Source organism: Eschrichtius robustus, chromosome 3 (genome assembly GCF_028021215.1).
Source record: "Eschrichtius robustus isolate mEscRob2 chromosome 3, mEscRob2.pri, whole genome shotgun sequence".
Lineage (NCBI taxonomy): Eukaryota > Metazoa > Chordata > Mammalia > Artiodactyla > Eschrichtiidae > Eschrichtius > Eschrichtius robustus.
In genome coordinates, this window is record NC_090826.1 from 129376514 (window position 1) to 129393665 (window position 17152).

Genomic DNA, 17152 nt, shown 5'->3' on the forward strand with positions numbered 1-17152 from the left:
TATCATTTTGAAGGACTGTGAGATAATAATCCTACAGGGACTGTTTTGGAACACATAAAATTACATTTTGAGGATAATTTTTAGAAGAGACTTCTCTGTTTTTAAGGAATGATTTTTAAAAGTATATTGGCTCTTGGATTTAAAAAAATATTGTTTCCTTCAAATTCTATTCTGTGTCTTCAGACATTCAGTAATATTTGCCTCCCTGATGTTCTGTATTGTGTACTTTGGTGAATACTGTTAGCTCTTAAACATTCATAATAAAAATATTAATTTCAGTGACCTCAGCAAATTACTGGCAAATCAGAAGTTATCTTGCCTGTTCTTTCTGTCCATGTAAAATGGCACTTAATTGTCTGCCTGTTGAGAATCAGATATGGGCATGTTTTCCTTCCATGTTTTGAATATATGGGGCAATGAGAAAACATCCTGAGAGAGTAGGTGGCAAGTGTTAAAAATAATACCTGGGCACTGAAGGAGGCACTGGGAGGAACACGGGGATGAGGGAGCAGATGTGTAAATAGACCAGTATGACAAGTGTGTGTTGAGAGTTTAGGTAGAGGCGTGTACAGGGGGATTTCAAAGAAGGTGTACAGGGGGATATTCTCAGAGAAGGTGATATGGAGCTGAGTATTGAAGATTAAGTAGGAGTTGACTAGATGGAGAAGTGGGGGGAGAGCATCCCATGAGGGAAGCATGGAATATGCCAAGGAACGTGCCTGAGAGCACAGGTGAACACTGAAACTTCCACTAGGAGGCATAGTTTTTTTGTTGTTGTTTACAGTTTGGATTTCATGCTAAAGACAGTGGGGAGTCATTTAATGATTTAGAGTCTGGGAATGATGTGATGGGACTTATGTTCCTCTTGAGGTTGGATTGGAGGGTGCTCAAATTGGATGCAGGGAAATTAATTGGGAGATTATTGTGGTAGTCTGTATGAGAGTTGGAGGCACCTGGAACGGGGATTGAAATAGAGAAGAGAGGATGCATTTAAGGGATATTAAGGTAGAATCAGCAGGACTTGGTGGCCATTTTGGAGCATGAAGACAGAGGAAGATGGTGGATGGATGATTTCCATGTACTTGGTTTGGCTGACATGTATGGATGCTGATGATGTGGATTGTGATTGAGAATAAAGGAGGAGAAACATGTTGGATAGATGATAATGAGTTGAATTGTAGAGACTGGTTTTGAGACATCTAAGTGGAGATGTCTAAGAGGCTAGTGTGACTTTGGGATACCTCTGACTTCTGGTATTTAACTTATTGCTCTGGGGACTCCTTCTCAATCTCTTCGTTAGTTCTACTTCTTTCAGGTGCTCTTTAAGTATTGGTATTTTCCAGACTCCATATTCATCACTCTTCTCCACTCTGTTCCTACTCATCTGTTCTCTTGGCTTCAACAACCTCCTCCAATAAAGACTCACAAATTATTATCTCTACACAGGACCTTTATCCTAAGTTCCAGTTGCTCAGTCTAACTATGTACTTGTCTTAATCTAGATATTATCTAGGTATCTAAAGGTCAACATATCCTCATCTTCTCCCATTTTTTTTTACAGTGTAGCATAGTCTAATGCTCAAGAGCACAGATGCTAGAGTCACACTTTCTAGGTTTGAGTCCTAGATCTGTCACTAGCTTTGTGACTTTGAGAAAATTATGTAGCCTTTCTGTGCCTCAGTGTCCCCATTGGTGAAGTGAGAATAACAATAGTATCTACCTCATAGGGTTGTTATGAAGATCAAATGAAAATGATGCCTGGCACATGGTAGATACTATATATATATCAGCTATAACCAGATCTTTCTGTATTTCCTATTCTGGTTAATGGCACCACTATTCAATCAGCTTCCTAAACCAGAAATATCCTGGTGGCTATTAACTCCTTCATATCATTTCATTCCACATTAAAGTGATCATTAAGTCCTGTCAGTTGTCCATTCTCTCTGTTGTCTTCTCTCCATCTTCACTATCACTGCCTTGAATAACCTTTATCATCTTCTTCCTCAGTGACCTAGGCAGGTTAGTGACTAGTCTCCCTGTCTTTTGTTTTCCCTTTTCAACATTCTCTGTAGAGTCCCCCAGTGAACTGTAAATCTGATCACTGAAAACTCTTCAGTGCTCTCCTGTTTTCATAGGAAGAAAAAAATACAAGTGAAGCCTTCTAAGGTCTCCTCCTGCCTCCTTCTCCAGAGACTTCTCCACCTCATTCTGACCTTTCTTTAATATTTACAGTTCCATAATGTTCTGTGTTACGTAGATCTTCCATGTCTTTACACATTCCCTGTGGATCCCCTGTGGAATGCCTCCTTATCCCATGTCTCTCTGAAATTGTTTCTGGCTGGTCCCCCAAGCAGAATAGATTATTCCCTGCTTTGCATCGATACTTCAACTTGTGTGGAGCTTAACCATAGAGTCTGTCATGCTTACTGTAGTCATTTGCATTTCGTTTCCCACTCCCCTCCCCAAGACTAAGATGATTTGGCTTTGAATGGATCAGCTACATGAATTAACTTATTGGAGGGTATGAGTTATACCTCTTGGCTTCAGTCAAGGGCAGATGTTAGACATTTATTTACTGAGCAGATCACCTGGTTAGTCATCATTACATCTATATTGAACAAAAGCATGTCCTTAGTTTATTTGCTGCTAAGGGGGATAATTCCTTTTAGCTTTGATACAGCCATTGCTCTCTTTTTAGGCTTCCAAAGATCAACCATTTCCTAATTGAGCAATGATAATATTTCTTGATAACTAAGTTTCTGGAAGAGCCAATAAGAAATGTTATCAAGGTGGTTCTTAGACCATAGCATGGGAACTGTTCTCTCCTTTTTGTTCAGGAATCAGGAAACCATGAAAGAGCATTGACTTTTTGTCTGAAGACTAGCTGTTAAGACTGTGTAGATTAATGCTTTATTGAGGTGGGTTGAGAGAGAAGAAAGACATTTGAATTGTAGCTGCTATGTGGCATAGAGAGGGAAGCACTACTCCTGCCTTAAAATCTGTACAGTCCAATCATAGATGAGACATTCAGGCTAAAGAAGGGAGTCAATTTAATACTGCTTAGTCTCCAGATTACTCTTCTCGCTCTACCTTGAAGGTCCATTTTTCAGGAAAATGGCACACAAATTTAAATCCACAGTAATACTAAAGGCACAGTCTTTTATTCTGCATTAATTTAGCAAAGTAATTTTCCTGTAAGATGTACCTACAGGAGAACCAACCACCTATTGCACAGAAAATAATAAAATTCAAATGGATGGTTGTACTTAATGGCTAATGAATTATTCATGATTGTTTGTATCAGTGCCTTGGCTCCCTGTTGATGGAGGCAGGAAAAAGGAACTGAGCTTTCCAAACCAGTGCAGCTGGTCGATATCAAGGCGACAGTTCAGGTGGGATCTGAGCCTCCTCACCTCCAAATTTCATTCATGAAATGTTAAAAATTGTCAAGGATTTTTTTTTTTTTTAACACGAGAGGATGCTAAAATATCAGGGAAAACACCCTGTGGTTGTACTGTAGCAATAATAATAGTACTAATTTTTTTTTTAACATCTTTATTGAAGTAAAATTGCTTTACAATGGTGTGTTAGTTTCTGCTTTATAACAAAGTGAATCAGTTATACATATACATATGTTCCCATATCTCTTCCCTCTTGCATCTCCCTCCCTCCCACCCTCCCTATCCCACCCCTCTAGGTGGTGATAAAGCACCGAGCTGATCTCCCTGTGCTATGAGGCTGCTTCCCACTAGCTATCTATTTTACATTTGGTAGTGTATATATGTCCATGACACTCTCTCACCCTGTCACATCTCACCCCTCCCCCTCCCCATATCCTCAAGTCCATTCTTTAGTAGGTCTGTGTCTTTATTCCCATCTTGCCACTAGGTTCTTCATGACCTTTTTTATTTTTTTTCCTTAGAATCCATATATATGTGTTAGCATACTGTATTTGTTTTTCTCTTTCTGACTTACTTCACTCTGTATGACAGACTCTAACTCCATCCACCTCATTACAATTACCTCCATTTCATTTCTTTTATGGCTGACTAATATTCCATTGTATATATGTGCCACATCTTCTTTATCCATTCATCCGATGATGGACACTTAGGTTGCTTCCATGTCCTGGCTATTGTAAATAGAGCTGCAATGAACATTTTGGTACATGACTCTTTTTGAATTATGGTTTTCTCAGGGTATATGCCCAGTAGTGGGATTGCTGGGTCGTATGGTAGTTCTAGTTTTAGTTTTTAAAGGAACCTCCATACTGTTCTCCATAGTGGCTGTATCAATTTACATTCCCACCAACAGTGCAAGAGTGTTCCCCTTTCTCCACACCCTCTCCAGCATTTATTGTTTCTGGATTTTTTGATGATGGCCATTCTGACCGGTGTGAGATGATACCTCATTGTAGTTTTGATTTACATTTCTCTAATGATTAAGGATGTTGAGCATTCTTTCATGTGTCTGTTGGCCATCTGTATATCTTCTTTGGAGAAATGTCTATTTAGGTCTTCTGCCCATTTTTGGATTGGGTTGTTTGTTTTTTTGATATTGAGCTGCATGAGCTGCTTATAAATCTTGGAGATTAATCCTTTGTCAGTTGCTTCATTTGCAAATATTTTCTCCCATTCTGAGGGTTGTCTTTTGGTCTTGTTTATGGTTTCCTTTGCTGTGCAAAAGCTTTTAAGTTTCATTAGGTCCCATTTGTTTATTTATGTTTTTATTTCCATTTCTCTAGGAGCTGGGTCAAAAAGGATCTTGCTGCGATTTATGTCATAGAGTGTTCTGCCTATGTTTTCCTCTAAGAGTTTGATAGTGTCTGGCTTTACACTTAGGTCTTTAATCCATTTTGAGTTTATTTTTGTGTATGGTGTCAGAGAGTGTTCCAATTTCATACTTTTACATGTACCTGTCCAATTTTCCCAGCACCACTTATTGAAGAGACTGTCTTTTCTCCACTCTATATGCTTGCCTCCTTTATCAAAGATAAGGTGACCATATATGCGTGGGTTTATCTCTGGGCTTTCTATCCTGTTCCATTGATCTATATTCCTGTTTTTGTGCCAGTACCAAACTGTCTTGATTACTGTAGCTTTGTAATATAGTCTGAAGTCAGGGAGCCTGATTCCTCCAGCTCCATTTTTCGTTCTCAAGTTTGCTTTGGCTATTCGGGGTCTTTTGTGTCTCCATACAAATTGTGAAATTTTTTGTTCTAGTTCTGTGAAAAATGCCTGTGGTAGTTTGATAGGGATTGCATTGAATCTGTAGATTGCTTTGGGTAGTAGAGTCATTTTCACAATGTTGATTCTTCCAATCCAGGAACATGGTATATCTCTCCATCTATTTGTATCATCTTTAATTTCTTTCATCAGTGTCCTATAATTTTCTGCATACAGGTCTTTTGTCTCCTTAGGTAGGTTTATTCCTAGATATTTTATTCTTTTTGTTGCAATGGTAAACGGGAGTGTTTTTTTAATTTCACTTTCAGATTTTTCATCATTAGTATATAGGAATGCAAGAGATTTCTGTGCATTAATTTTGTATCCTGCTACTTTACCAAATTCATTGATTAGCTCTGGTAGTTTTCTGGTGGCAGTCTTAGGATTCTCTATGTATAGTATCATGTCATCTGCAAACAGTGACAGCTTTACTTCTTCTTTTCCGATTTGGATTACTTTTATCTCTTTTTCTTCTCTGATTGCTGTGGCTAACACTTCCAAAACTATGTTGAATAATAGTGGTGAGAGTGGGCAACCTTGTCTTGTTCCTGATCTTAGTGGAAATGGTTTCAGTTTTTCACCATTGAGGACAATGTTGCCTGTGGGTTTGTCATATATGGCCTTTATTATGTTGAGGAAAGTTCCCTCTATGCCTACTTTCTGCAGGGCTTTTATCATAAATGGGTGTTGAATTTTGTCGAAAGCTTTCTCTGCATCTATTGCGATGATCATATGGTTTTTCTCCTTCAATTTGTTAGTATGATGTATCACATTGATTGATTTGCGTATATTGAAGAATCCTTGCATTCCTGGAATAAACCCCACTTGATCATGGTGTATAATCCTTTTAATGTGCTGTTGGATTCTGTTTGCTAGTAGTTTGTTGAGGATTTTTGCATCTATGTTCATCAGTGATATTGGCCTGTAGTTTTCTTTCTTTGTGACATCTTTGTCTGGTTTTGGTATCAGGGTGATGGTGGCCTCGTAGAATGAGTTGGGGAGTGTTCCTCCCTCTGCAATATTTTGAGAAGGATAGGTGTTATCTCTTCTCTAAATGTTTGATAGAATTCGCCAGTGAAGCCATCTGGTCCTGGGCTTTTGTTTGTTGGAAGATTTTGAATCACAGTTTCAATTTCAGTGCTTGTGATTGGTCTGTTCATATTTTCTATTTCTTCCTGGTTCAGTCTCGGTAGGTTGTGCATTTCTAAGAATCTGTCCATTTCTTCCAAGTTGTCCATTTTATTGGCATAGAGTTGCTTGTAGTAATCTCTCATGATCGTTTGTATTTCTGCAGTGCCAGTGGTTACTTCTCCTTTTTCATTTCTAATTCTATTGATTTGAGTCTTCTCCCTTTTTCTCTTGATGAGTCTGGCTAATGGTTTATCAATTTTGTTTATCTTCTCGAAGAACCAGCTTTTAGTTTCATTGATTTTTGCTATTGTTTCCTTCATTTATTTTTCATTTATTTCCGATCTGATCTTTATGATTTCTTTCCTTCTGCTAGCTTTGGGGTTTTTTTGTTCTTCTTTCTCTAATTGCTTTAGGTGCAAGGTTAGGTTGTTTATTCGAGGTGTTTCCTGTTTCTTGATGTAGGCTTGTATTGCTATAAACTTCCCTCTTAGAACTGCTTTTGCTGCATCCCATTGGTTTTGGGTCGTCGTGTCTCCATTGTCATTTGTTTCTAGGTATTTTTTGATTTCCCCTTTGATTTCATCAGTGATCACTTCGTTATTAAGTAGTGTATCGTGTAGCCTCCATGTGTTTGTATTTTTTACAGATCTTTTCCTGTAATTGATATCTAGTCTCATAGCGTTGTGGTCGGAAAAGATACTTGATACGATTTCAATTTTCTTAAATTTATCAAGGCTTGATTTGTGACCCAAGATATGATCTATCCTGGAGAATGTTCCATGAGCACTTGAGAAAAATGTGTATTCTGTTGTTTTTGGGTGGAATGTCCTATAAATATCAATTAAGTCCATCTTGTTTAATGTATCATTTAAAGCTTGTGTTTCCTTATTTATTTTCATTTTGGATGATCTGTCCATTGTTGAAAGTGGGGTGTTAAAGTCCCCTACTATGATTGTGTTACTGTCAATTTCCCCTTTTATGGCTGTTAGTATTTGCCTTATGTATTGAGGTGCTCCTATGTTGGGTGCATAAATATTTACAGTTGTTATACCTTCCTCTTGGATTGATCCCTTGATCATTATATAGTGTCCTTCTTTGTCTCTTGTAATAGTCTTTATTTTAAAGTCTATTTTGTCTGATATGAGAATTGCTACTCCAGCTTTCTTTTGATTTCCATTTGCGTGGAATATCTTTTTCCATCCCCTCACTTTCAGTCTGTATGTGTCTCTAGGTCTGAAGTGGGTCTCTTGTAGACAGCATATATATGGGTCTTGTTTTTGTATCCATTCAGCCAGTCTGTGTCTTTTGGTGGGAGCATTTAATCCATTTACATTCAAGGTAATTATCGATATGTATGTTCCTATTCCCATTTTCTTAAATGTTTTGGGTTTGTTATTGTAGGTGTTTTCCTTCTCTTGTGTTTCCTGCCTAGCGAAGTTCCTTTAGCATTTGTTGTAAAGCTGGTTTGGTGGTGCTGAACTCTCTCAGCTTTTGCTTGTCTGTAAAGGTTTTAATTTCTCCATCAAATCTGAATGAGATCCTTGCTGGGTAGAGTAACCTTGGTTGTAGGTTTTTCTCCTTCATGACTTTAAGTATATCCTGCCACTCCCTTCTGGCTTGCAGAGTTTCTGCTGAAAGATCCGCTGTTAACCTTATGGGGATTCCCTTGTGTGTTATTTGTTGTTTTTCCCTTGCTGCTTTTAATATGTTTTCTTTATATTTAATTTTTTTAAAAAAATTATTTATTTATTTATTTATTTATGGCTGTGTTGGGTCTTTGTTTCTGTGCGAGGGCTTTCTCTATTTGCGGCAAGCGGGGGCCGCTCTTCATCGCGGTGCGCAGGCCTCTCGCTATCGCGGCCTCTCTTGTTGCGGAGCACAGGCTCCAGACGTGCAGGCTCAGCAATTGTGGCTCACGGGCCCAGTTGCTCCGTGGCATGTGGGATCTTCCCAGACCAGGGCTCGAACCCGTGTCCCCTGCATTAGCAGGAGGATTCTCAACCACTGCGCCACCAGGGAAGCCCCTATATTTAATTTTTGATAGTTTGATTAATATGTGTCTTGGCGTGTTTCTCCTTGGGTTTATCCTGTATGGGACTCTCTGTGCTTCCAGGACTTGATTAACTATTTCCTTTCCATATTAGGAAAGTTTTCAACTATAATCTCTTCAAATATTTTCTCAGTCCCTTTGTTTTTCTCTTCTTCTTCTGGGACCCCTATAATTCGAATGTTGGTGTGTTTAATGTTGTCCCAGAGGTCTCTGAGACTGTCCTCAGTTCTTTTCATTCTTTTTTCTTTATTCTGCTCTGCACTAGTTATTTCCCCTATTTTATCTTCCAGGTCACTTATCCGTTCTTCTGCCTCAGTTATTCTGCTATTCATCCCGTCTAGAGTATTTTTAATTTCATTTATTGCGTTTTTCATCGTTGCTTGGTTCCTCTTTAGTTCTTCTATGTCCTTGTTAAATGTTTCTTGCATTTTGTGTATTCTATTTCCAAGATTTTGGATCATCTTTACTATCATTATTCTGAATTCTTTTTCAGGTAGACTGCCTATTTCCTCTTCATTTTTTAGGTCTTGTGTGTTTTGGCCCTGCTCCTTCACCTGCTGTGTGTTTTTTTTGTCTTCTCATTTTGCTTATCTTACTGTGTTTGGGGTCTCCTTTTCACAGGCTGCAGGTTCGTAGTTCCTGTTGTTTTTGGTATCTGTCCCCAGTGGCTAAGGTTGGTTCAGTGGGTTGTGTAGGCTTCCTGGTGGAGGGGACTAGTGCCTGTGTTCTGGTGAATGAGGTTGTATCTTGTCTTTCTGGTGGGCACGTCCACGTCTGGTGGTGTGTTTTGGGGTGTCTGTGGCCTTATTATGATTTTAGGCAGCCTCTCTGCTAATGGATGGGGCTGTGTTCCTGTCTTGCTAGTTGTTTGGCATAGGGTGTTCAGCACTGTAGCTTGCTGGTCGTTGAGTGAAGCTGGGTCTTGATGTTGGGATGGAGATCTCTGAGAGATTTTTGCCGTTTGGTATTACGTGGAGCTGGGAGGTCTCTTGTGGACCAGTGTCCTGAAGTTGGCTCTCCCACCTCAGAGGCACAGCCCTGATGCCTGGCTGGAGCACCAGGAGCCTTTCATCCACACGGCTCAGAATATAAGGGAGAAAAAAATGGAAAGAAAGAAAGAAAGAGGATAAAATAAAATAAAATAAAGCTATTATAATAAAAAATAAGAAAAAAAATTGTTAAGAATAAATGTATTCAGAAAAAAAATTTTTTTAATTTTTAAAAATAGATTTATTAATTTTCTATAATAAAAAATAAGAAAAAAATTATTAAGAAAAAATTTATTAAGAAAAAAATTTTTAATTTTTTAAAATAAAAAATATGAAAAAAGTTATTAAAATTTTTTTTAATTTCTAAAAATAGAAAATAAGAAAAAATTATTAAGAAAACATTTATTAGGAAAAAAAAATTGTTAAGAAAAGAAAAAACACGGACGGACCTAACCCTAGGACTAATGGTGAAAGCAAAGCTCTACAGACAAAGTCTCACCCAGAAGCATACACATATACACTCACAAAAAAAGGAAAAGGGGAAAAATTAATATATCGTGCTCCCAAAGTCCACCTCTTGAATTTGGGATGATTCGTTGTCTATTCAGGTATTCAACAGATGCAGGCACATCTAGTTGTTTGTGGAGCTTTAATCCGCTGCTTCTGAGGCTGCTGGGAGAGATTTCCCTTTCTCTTCTTTGTTCGTACAGCTCCCGGGGTTCAGCTTTGGATTTGGACCCGCCTCTGTATGTAGGTCGCCTGAGGGTGTCTGTTCCCTGCCCAGACAGGACGGGGTTAAAGGAGCAGCTGCTCCGGGGGCTCTGGCTCACTCAGGCCGGGGGGGAGGGAGCGGTACGGAGGAGGCGGGGCGAGCCTGGGGAGGCAGAGGCCGGCGTGATGTTGCACCCACCTGAGGCGCGCTGTGCGTTCTCCTGTTCTCCAGGGGAAGTTGTCCCCGGATCACGGGAGCCTGGCAGTGGCGGGCTGAACCGGCTCCTGGGTGGGGCAGTGTGGAGAGTGACCTGTGCTTGCACACAGGCTTCTTGGTGGCGGCAGCAGCAACCTTAGCATCTCCTGCCTGTCTCTGGGGTCCGCGCTGATAACCGCGGCTCGCTCCTGTCTCTGGGGTCCGTGCTGATAGCTGCGGTTCGCGCCCGTCTTCTGGAGTTCGTTTAGGCGGCACTCTGAATCCCCTCTCCTTGCGCGCTGCGAAACAAAGAGGGAAGAAAAAGTCTCTTGCCTCTTCGGCGGCTGCAGACTTTTTCTCGGGCTCCCTCCCGGCTAGCTGTGGCGCACTAGCCCCCTTCAGGTTGTGTTCACGCCGCCAGCCCCAGTCCTCTCCCTGCGATCCGACCGAAGCCCGAGCCTCGGCTCCCAGCCCCGCCCGCCCCGGCGGGTGAGCAGACAAGCCTCTCGGGCTGGTGAGTGCTGCTCGGCGCCGATCCTGTGTGCGGGAATCTCTCCGTTTTTCCCTTTGTGCCCCTGTTGCTGTGGGATCCACGCTGATAGCCGCGGCTCGCGCCCGTCTCTGGAGTTCGTTTAGGCGGCGCTCTGAATCCCCTCTCCTTGCGCGCCGCGAAACAAAGAGGCAAGAAAAAGTCTCTTGCCTCTTCGGCGGCTGCAGACTTTTTCCCGGACTCCCTCCCGGCTAGCACCGAAGCCCGAGCCTCGGCTCCCAGCCCCCGCCCGCCCCGGCGGCTGAGCAGACAAGCCTCTCGGACTGGTGAGTGCTACTCAGCACCAATCCTCCGTGCGGGAATCTCTCCGCTTTGCCCTCCGCACCCCTGTGGCTGCGCTCTCCTCCGTGGCTCCGAAGCTTCCCCCCTCTGCCACCCGCAGTCTCCGCCCGCGAAGGGGCTTCCTAGTGTGTGGAAACCTTTCCTGCTTCACAGCTCCCTCCCACTGGTGCAGGTCCCGTCCCTATTCTTTTGTCTCTGTTATTTCTTTTTTCTTTTGCCCTACCCAAGTACGTGGGGATTTTCTTGCCTTTTGGGAGGTCTGAAGTCTTCTGCCAGCGTTCAGTGGGTGTTCTGTAGGAGCAGTTCCACGTGTAGATGTATTTCTACTGTATCTTTGGGAAGGAAGGTGATCTCCACGTCTTACTCTTCCGCCATCTTCCTGGAAATCTCAATAGTACTACTTTTTTTCTGTGGTGCTTTGGTTTTTAAAAATTTCCCATGTGTTGCATTTCCTTAAATTTATAGGATTTCCTCAATTTAGCAGAAAAAGAAACTGAGGTTTAGAGAATTTAGCCCATTCAGTGGCAGAACTGGGGTTCAATGAGAGGTTTTCTGTGTTTCATTTGAGGGCTAACCCCCTTAGCTCTCACAGCAGGGGTGTGCTGAGCATATGGTTTTCATGCTGCTGGGTCATCAGAGTGACATGAATCTTCAGGGTGCCAGATTAGTCACTCAGTCTTCAGAAGAGAGAAATTTCTCTCTCGTGCTTTGTGGCATTCAGATACTCCTGTGAAGTCAGAAGAGACTTCAAAATAGCAGGATTTGGTTACCAAATCTTTTGACTTTTGGTGAAAATGTATGTGTTGGAGGTAGGACTGGGAGAGCCATGAAGGGGATACTTGAAAACGTTTATTACTCTTAAAGCAAAGTTCTGTTTGCTTAATAAAAATGTAGAGAAAAGTGTTAGCTATATCTGTCGGCTTACATTTTATCCAAACACATGATAATTATTTGTTATTTAAGATGTTTGATACCTTCTGTTTTGCTTTGATAATGTTCAAATGATTGTTACTAAATCTACATTATAAATATATGGTCACAAGCATGAGTTGAAGCAGATCCCAGCATGAAGGTATTAAGTAACTAAACCTCCTTTCTTCCTTCTTCCTTCTCTCCTTCTTTATTTTCTACATCTTTTGCTTAAAGAAGATATTTTATTGATTTGTTAAATGCCATTATTTAGACATTTAAGACATGTATATTTATCTTTGGCATCTATACATCCTAAAACGTCATTCATGGCCCTAATAACTCAAACAGATGGCCTCCAGCTCTTTGCTCTGGAGTTTTGTTTCATTTTCCCTTTACCTATCTATCTATCTATCTATCTATCTATCTATCTATCTATCTATCTATCTATCTATTTATTTATTTATTTATTTATGGCTGTGTTGGGTCTTCGTTTCTGTGCGAGGGCTTTCTCTAGTTGCGGCGAGTGGGGGCCACTCTTCATCGCAGTGCGCGGGCCTCTCACTATCGCGGCCTCTCTTGTTGCGGAGCACAGGCTCCAGACGCGCAGGCTCAGTAATTGTGGCTCACGGGCCCAGTTGCTCCGCGGCATGTGGGATCTTCCCAGACCAGGGCTCGAACCCGTGTCCCCTGCATTGGCAGGCAGATTCTCAACCACTGCGCCACCAGGGAAGCCCCCCTTTACCAATTTTGATTCTCAAATTAACTTTTCCTTTTTAGGTCTAGGCACAGAGTAGATGCTCTCCTTGTTTTTTTTAAAGTGATTACTGAAAACATCCAAACTAACAAATATTCTAATACAGTTCCTGAAGAATATTAAGAGTATCTGATTGCATGTATTTGGATGTTTTTAAAAAGAGAGTGTTTGTCTCTCTCATTTCTGAACTCTAGTGTAATTTACCTGCTCCCTTCTTAATGGTTTTCTTTGTGCATGTATGTCTTTATCTTCCCATTAGATTTTGTACTCCTGGTGTCTAACTAGTGCAGGCCCATGCCCACAGCATCTTCCTAGCACTTCTTAGTTTTTCAGTGAATTTTTTTGATAAGTAAATAATATTATTTATTCAGGTGGCATTTTTTAAGAGCAAAAACAAGTCTGTAATTTCACTATTCTCTATTTTAGTTACATATGGTGACATTCCAAATGAAACTTAGCCCTTGGAGTCAAGGAGTAAAATCATTAACTTAGCTAAGAGGCTGTCAGAAATTACACTAGCACTTGCAAAATAAATTAGTTGTAAGTAGGGGAAATTTTGCTTAATTTTATCTCTGTAACTCTCTATTTCAAAGTATTAGTGGAGCTAAAGCCTTGGATTTTGCAGCATTCTCACTGACCATTACCAATTGTATAAGCTGTTGTTTACTGAAATCCCATCTGTGTTGAAGCTGTGTTCTGTCAATTTTCCTACAAAACTCATAGTATATCCCATGCCATTATTATCCACTAAATCATTAAGTAACATTTCCTAACTTGAGGCCAGTGGTTCTCAAACTGTAACAGGGAAGAGCTAAATTGGACTCCATGTTTGATCTGTTTCTTTGACTTTAACCTTTGCTTTTCGTTGTTTTTGTTATTATAATCATACATAATGGCCTCCCTCAGGTAACCTTGCCCCTCTGCCTGAATGTTAAACCAAAGTGCCTTTGTACATCCTGACCCTGTCCACCTGTGGATGGCTGCAAGAAAGAAGAAATTAACACATCCCCTCTGGGAGGCTGGCCATTCCAGGTGATATTTGCAAAACTTATGGTCATTTTACTTTACTTCCTCATCACCTCCCCCTCTCTGATTCTATAAAAGAAACTGGCATCCAGACCCAGATAAGATAGTTTTTCAGAGACACTAGTCCGCCATCTTCTTTGTCTGCAGGATTTCTGAATAAAGTTGCTATTCCTTGCCTCAACACCTCATCTCCTATTCACTAGCCTGTTGTGCGGCATGCAGAGTGAGCTTGGACTCGATAGAAAAACCATGGTGAACATCAGAATCCCCTGGAGTTTGTTAAGAGTATAGATGCCACATCTGTCCCTGAACATTTTGAATCTGTAGGTTCAGAATGGATCCTGGGTGTCTGTGGTTATAACACTTTCTGGTGTTCCTGGAAACACTTTTTGGGAAACATTGCCATTGAGTCAGAAATTTATTTTGAATGGAATTCTGTGATTTTTAAAATGATGATGCTTCTAAAAGTTGTGAGTCATTCTAAATTCTTTAAAAACAGTGTTATAGGTATGTTTATGAATTCTCTTTGACATTGCAGAATCAGTACTGATTTATGTGGCATTATAGATGTAATTATAAAATACTTTCTTTGCAGTTTTATTGGTTTAGTGTATATTAACATGCCATTTTAAACACAATATTTATTTGAAAAATCTCCTTTTTCTATAAGCTCCTATGAATCGGGAATGAGAAAAAACAAAAATCAAATTGCAGTATTTTTTCTGCTGTTAATTTCTACATATGCAATATTTATCTCCGCTTAATCCCACTTTGTGTGTGACCTTTTATTGGAGAAAAAAATTAGGTATTTAGAAGATACAATCTAATGTGCCTTTATTACCTCTTATAATGGTCAGTATTTAATGGTGTTAATATTGATCTTGAAGCTGGATGGAGTGATGAATTTTTTAATTACCAAAGAGTTTAAGGATTAACTTCCACAGCAAATATTTTTGTAAATCCTTGTTCTCTGAAAATAAAAATGAATTGACAATACACAGTAGTTTAATGCAAACTTTTATTAATTCCAGCTAAATGAATGAATTACATATTCCAGTGAGGTCATTATGATAATGAACGTTGGTTAGTATTCAGTATAAGGACCCTTCCCCACCCCCCCTTTTTTATTTTGCAAATGTCTCTTTTATAAGATGGGTCTAGCCTTCTTTAGATATGTGATGCACTGAAAGGTTGAGAATTAGAATTTCTGTGGAACTTCATTTGTAAATTTATAGGTGATCAGAATTCCTTAATATGCCTTAATCTATTCCTTCTTTTTTTTTTAGGGACTTTCTCCCTCGAGGGTCCGGCATTGTAACGAGAAGGCCTCTTGTTCTGCAGCTTGTTACTTCCAAAGCAGGTAATGAATGAGGATGTTTGCCACATGGATGAGTGTATACCATGGTACCTGTTGTCTCCACTCCTGGCTGTTGGGTTGTAGCAACAGAAACGTTTTTGTGATCACTCTGCTATGGGTAGCTGCCTATATTTCTCTCCAAAATGCCCTCTTCTTCATTGCTTTTTAAATTCCCTTTATTACATTAAATGGAAAGTCTCATTTCTCATTGTAATATATTTATAATTTTACAGTGTGGCATAACCACTAATACCCCTTTGGTATACTTCTTTCCTTCCTGTGTGTGTGTGTGTGTGTGTGTGTGTGTGTGTATGTGTCTGGGAATTTTTTAAAAGTAATTTAACATCCATCTAACACCTGTATGCATATTGTCGACTGAAAAAAAAAAAACCGCACAACCGAAAAGTTGAAAGTTGTGTTTTATTCGGTGGGAGTTTTTAGGATTTAAAGCCCAGGAGGCAGCATCTCAGGTAACCCTGAGAGACCTGCTCCGAGGAGGCAACGGGGGGAGCTAGGATATATAGGAGTTTTGCAACAAAGGGCAGGTAGTAGGAACAAAAGATTACTGTTAATAAAAGAAAACTAGATATCTCAAGGAATTTATCACTTTTCTGAGACTGGGAAGATGCAAGAGTCTGGGCTCAATGAAATCATTTCTTTGATATACACCTCAGCTATCTGGGGTCAGTATCTTGTGTTTTCATATCCTGAGTTTCCTCAGGGCTCACCAGCTCACCCTCCCGTGGGGGCTGCAATCACTGATAACTGTGACATCCTTTGTTTACTGATATGGCAGGCAATATTCCATTTATCAATATGTATAGTGTATGTGTATCTATATCTGTGTTTATATCCATATCTGGATCTATATCTAATGTGCTGTTTTTGGCCCTCTCCTTACCACCATGGTAATTTGATAGGCAAACGAGCTTTGTTTTCATTTTTGTTTCTCAGTAACTGGTGGTGTGGAATTTTTTGTGTGCGTTTATTTGGTATCTGTATTTCTTCTTTTGTGAATTGGCTGTTTTTTTTTTTATCTTTGCCCATTGCTTTTTGAGGATTTTACTACTTTTCCTAACAATTTCTTTGAATGTTTAAGATTGAAGCACTTGTAAAGTTCATGCCTCATAATTTGCAAAAACAAGGTCATGGAGGTTTACCCTTATGTTTTCTTCTAATAATTTTACAGTTTTGATTTTACATTTAGACCTTTGAACCATTTTGAGTTAATTTTTATAAGTGGTACAAAGTAGGAGTTCAACTTCATTTTTTGTATGTGTATATCCAATTGTCCCAGCACCATTTTTAGAAAAGACTATTCTTTCTCCACTGTATGTTTTTTGGCACCTTCATTGAAAATCAATTGGCCATAGATATATGGGTTTATTTCTGGACTCCCAAGTCTATTCAGTTGTTCTATATCTCTGTATTTGTGCCTATACCATACTCTCTTAATTACCCTTGCTTTGTACTTAGTTTTGAAATTCAGAAGTATGAGTTTTTCTACTTTGTTCTTCCTTTTCAAGGTTGTTTTGGCTATCCTGAGTCCTTTAAAATTCTATGTGAATTTGAGAATCAGTTTGTTTTATCCCAGGAATGCAAGATTGATTTAATATCTGAAAATCAAGTAATGTATCATGTCAACAGAATGAAAACAAAAATCACAGGATTGTCTCAATAGACTTAGAATGAGCATTTAAGAAAATCCCATACTCCATCATGAAACACTCAGCAAACTAGGAATAGAAGGGCACTTCCTCAACTTAATAAAGGACATGTATGAAAAACTCACAGCTAACATCATACTTAATGGTGAAAGATGGAATGCTTTCCCTCTAATATTGGAAATAAGACAAGGATGTCCACTGTTGTCACTTCTATTCAGTGTTGTACTAGAGGTTCTAGCCAGCGCAGTTGGGCGAGAGGAAAAAAAATAAAAGACATCCATATTGGAGAGGATAGAGTA

General features: G+C 39.7%; 1 protein-coding gene across 2 annotated transcripts in view; it reads left to right on the forward strand.

Moving 5' to 3' along the window:
- DNM3 (dynamin 3) overlaps positions 1 to 17152 on the forward strand; it is a 591315-nt gene that overhangs the window by 81044 nt on the left and 493119 nt on the right. For both annotated transcript variants that reach the window (XM_068541252.1, XM_068541253.1), the window contains exon 2: positions 15116 to 15189. In XM_068541252.1, coding sequence (XP_068397353.1) covers positions 15116 to 15189 — 74 coding nt within the window. The remainder of the gene's footprint in view (positions 1 to 15115; positions 15190 to 17152) is intronic.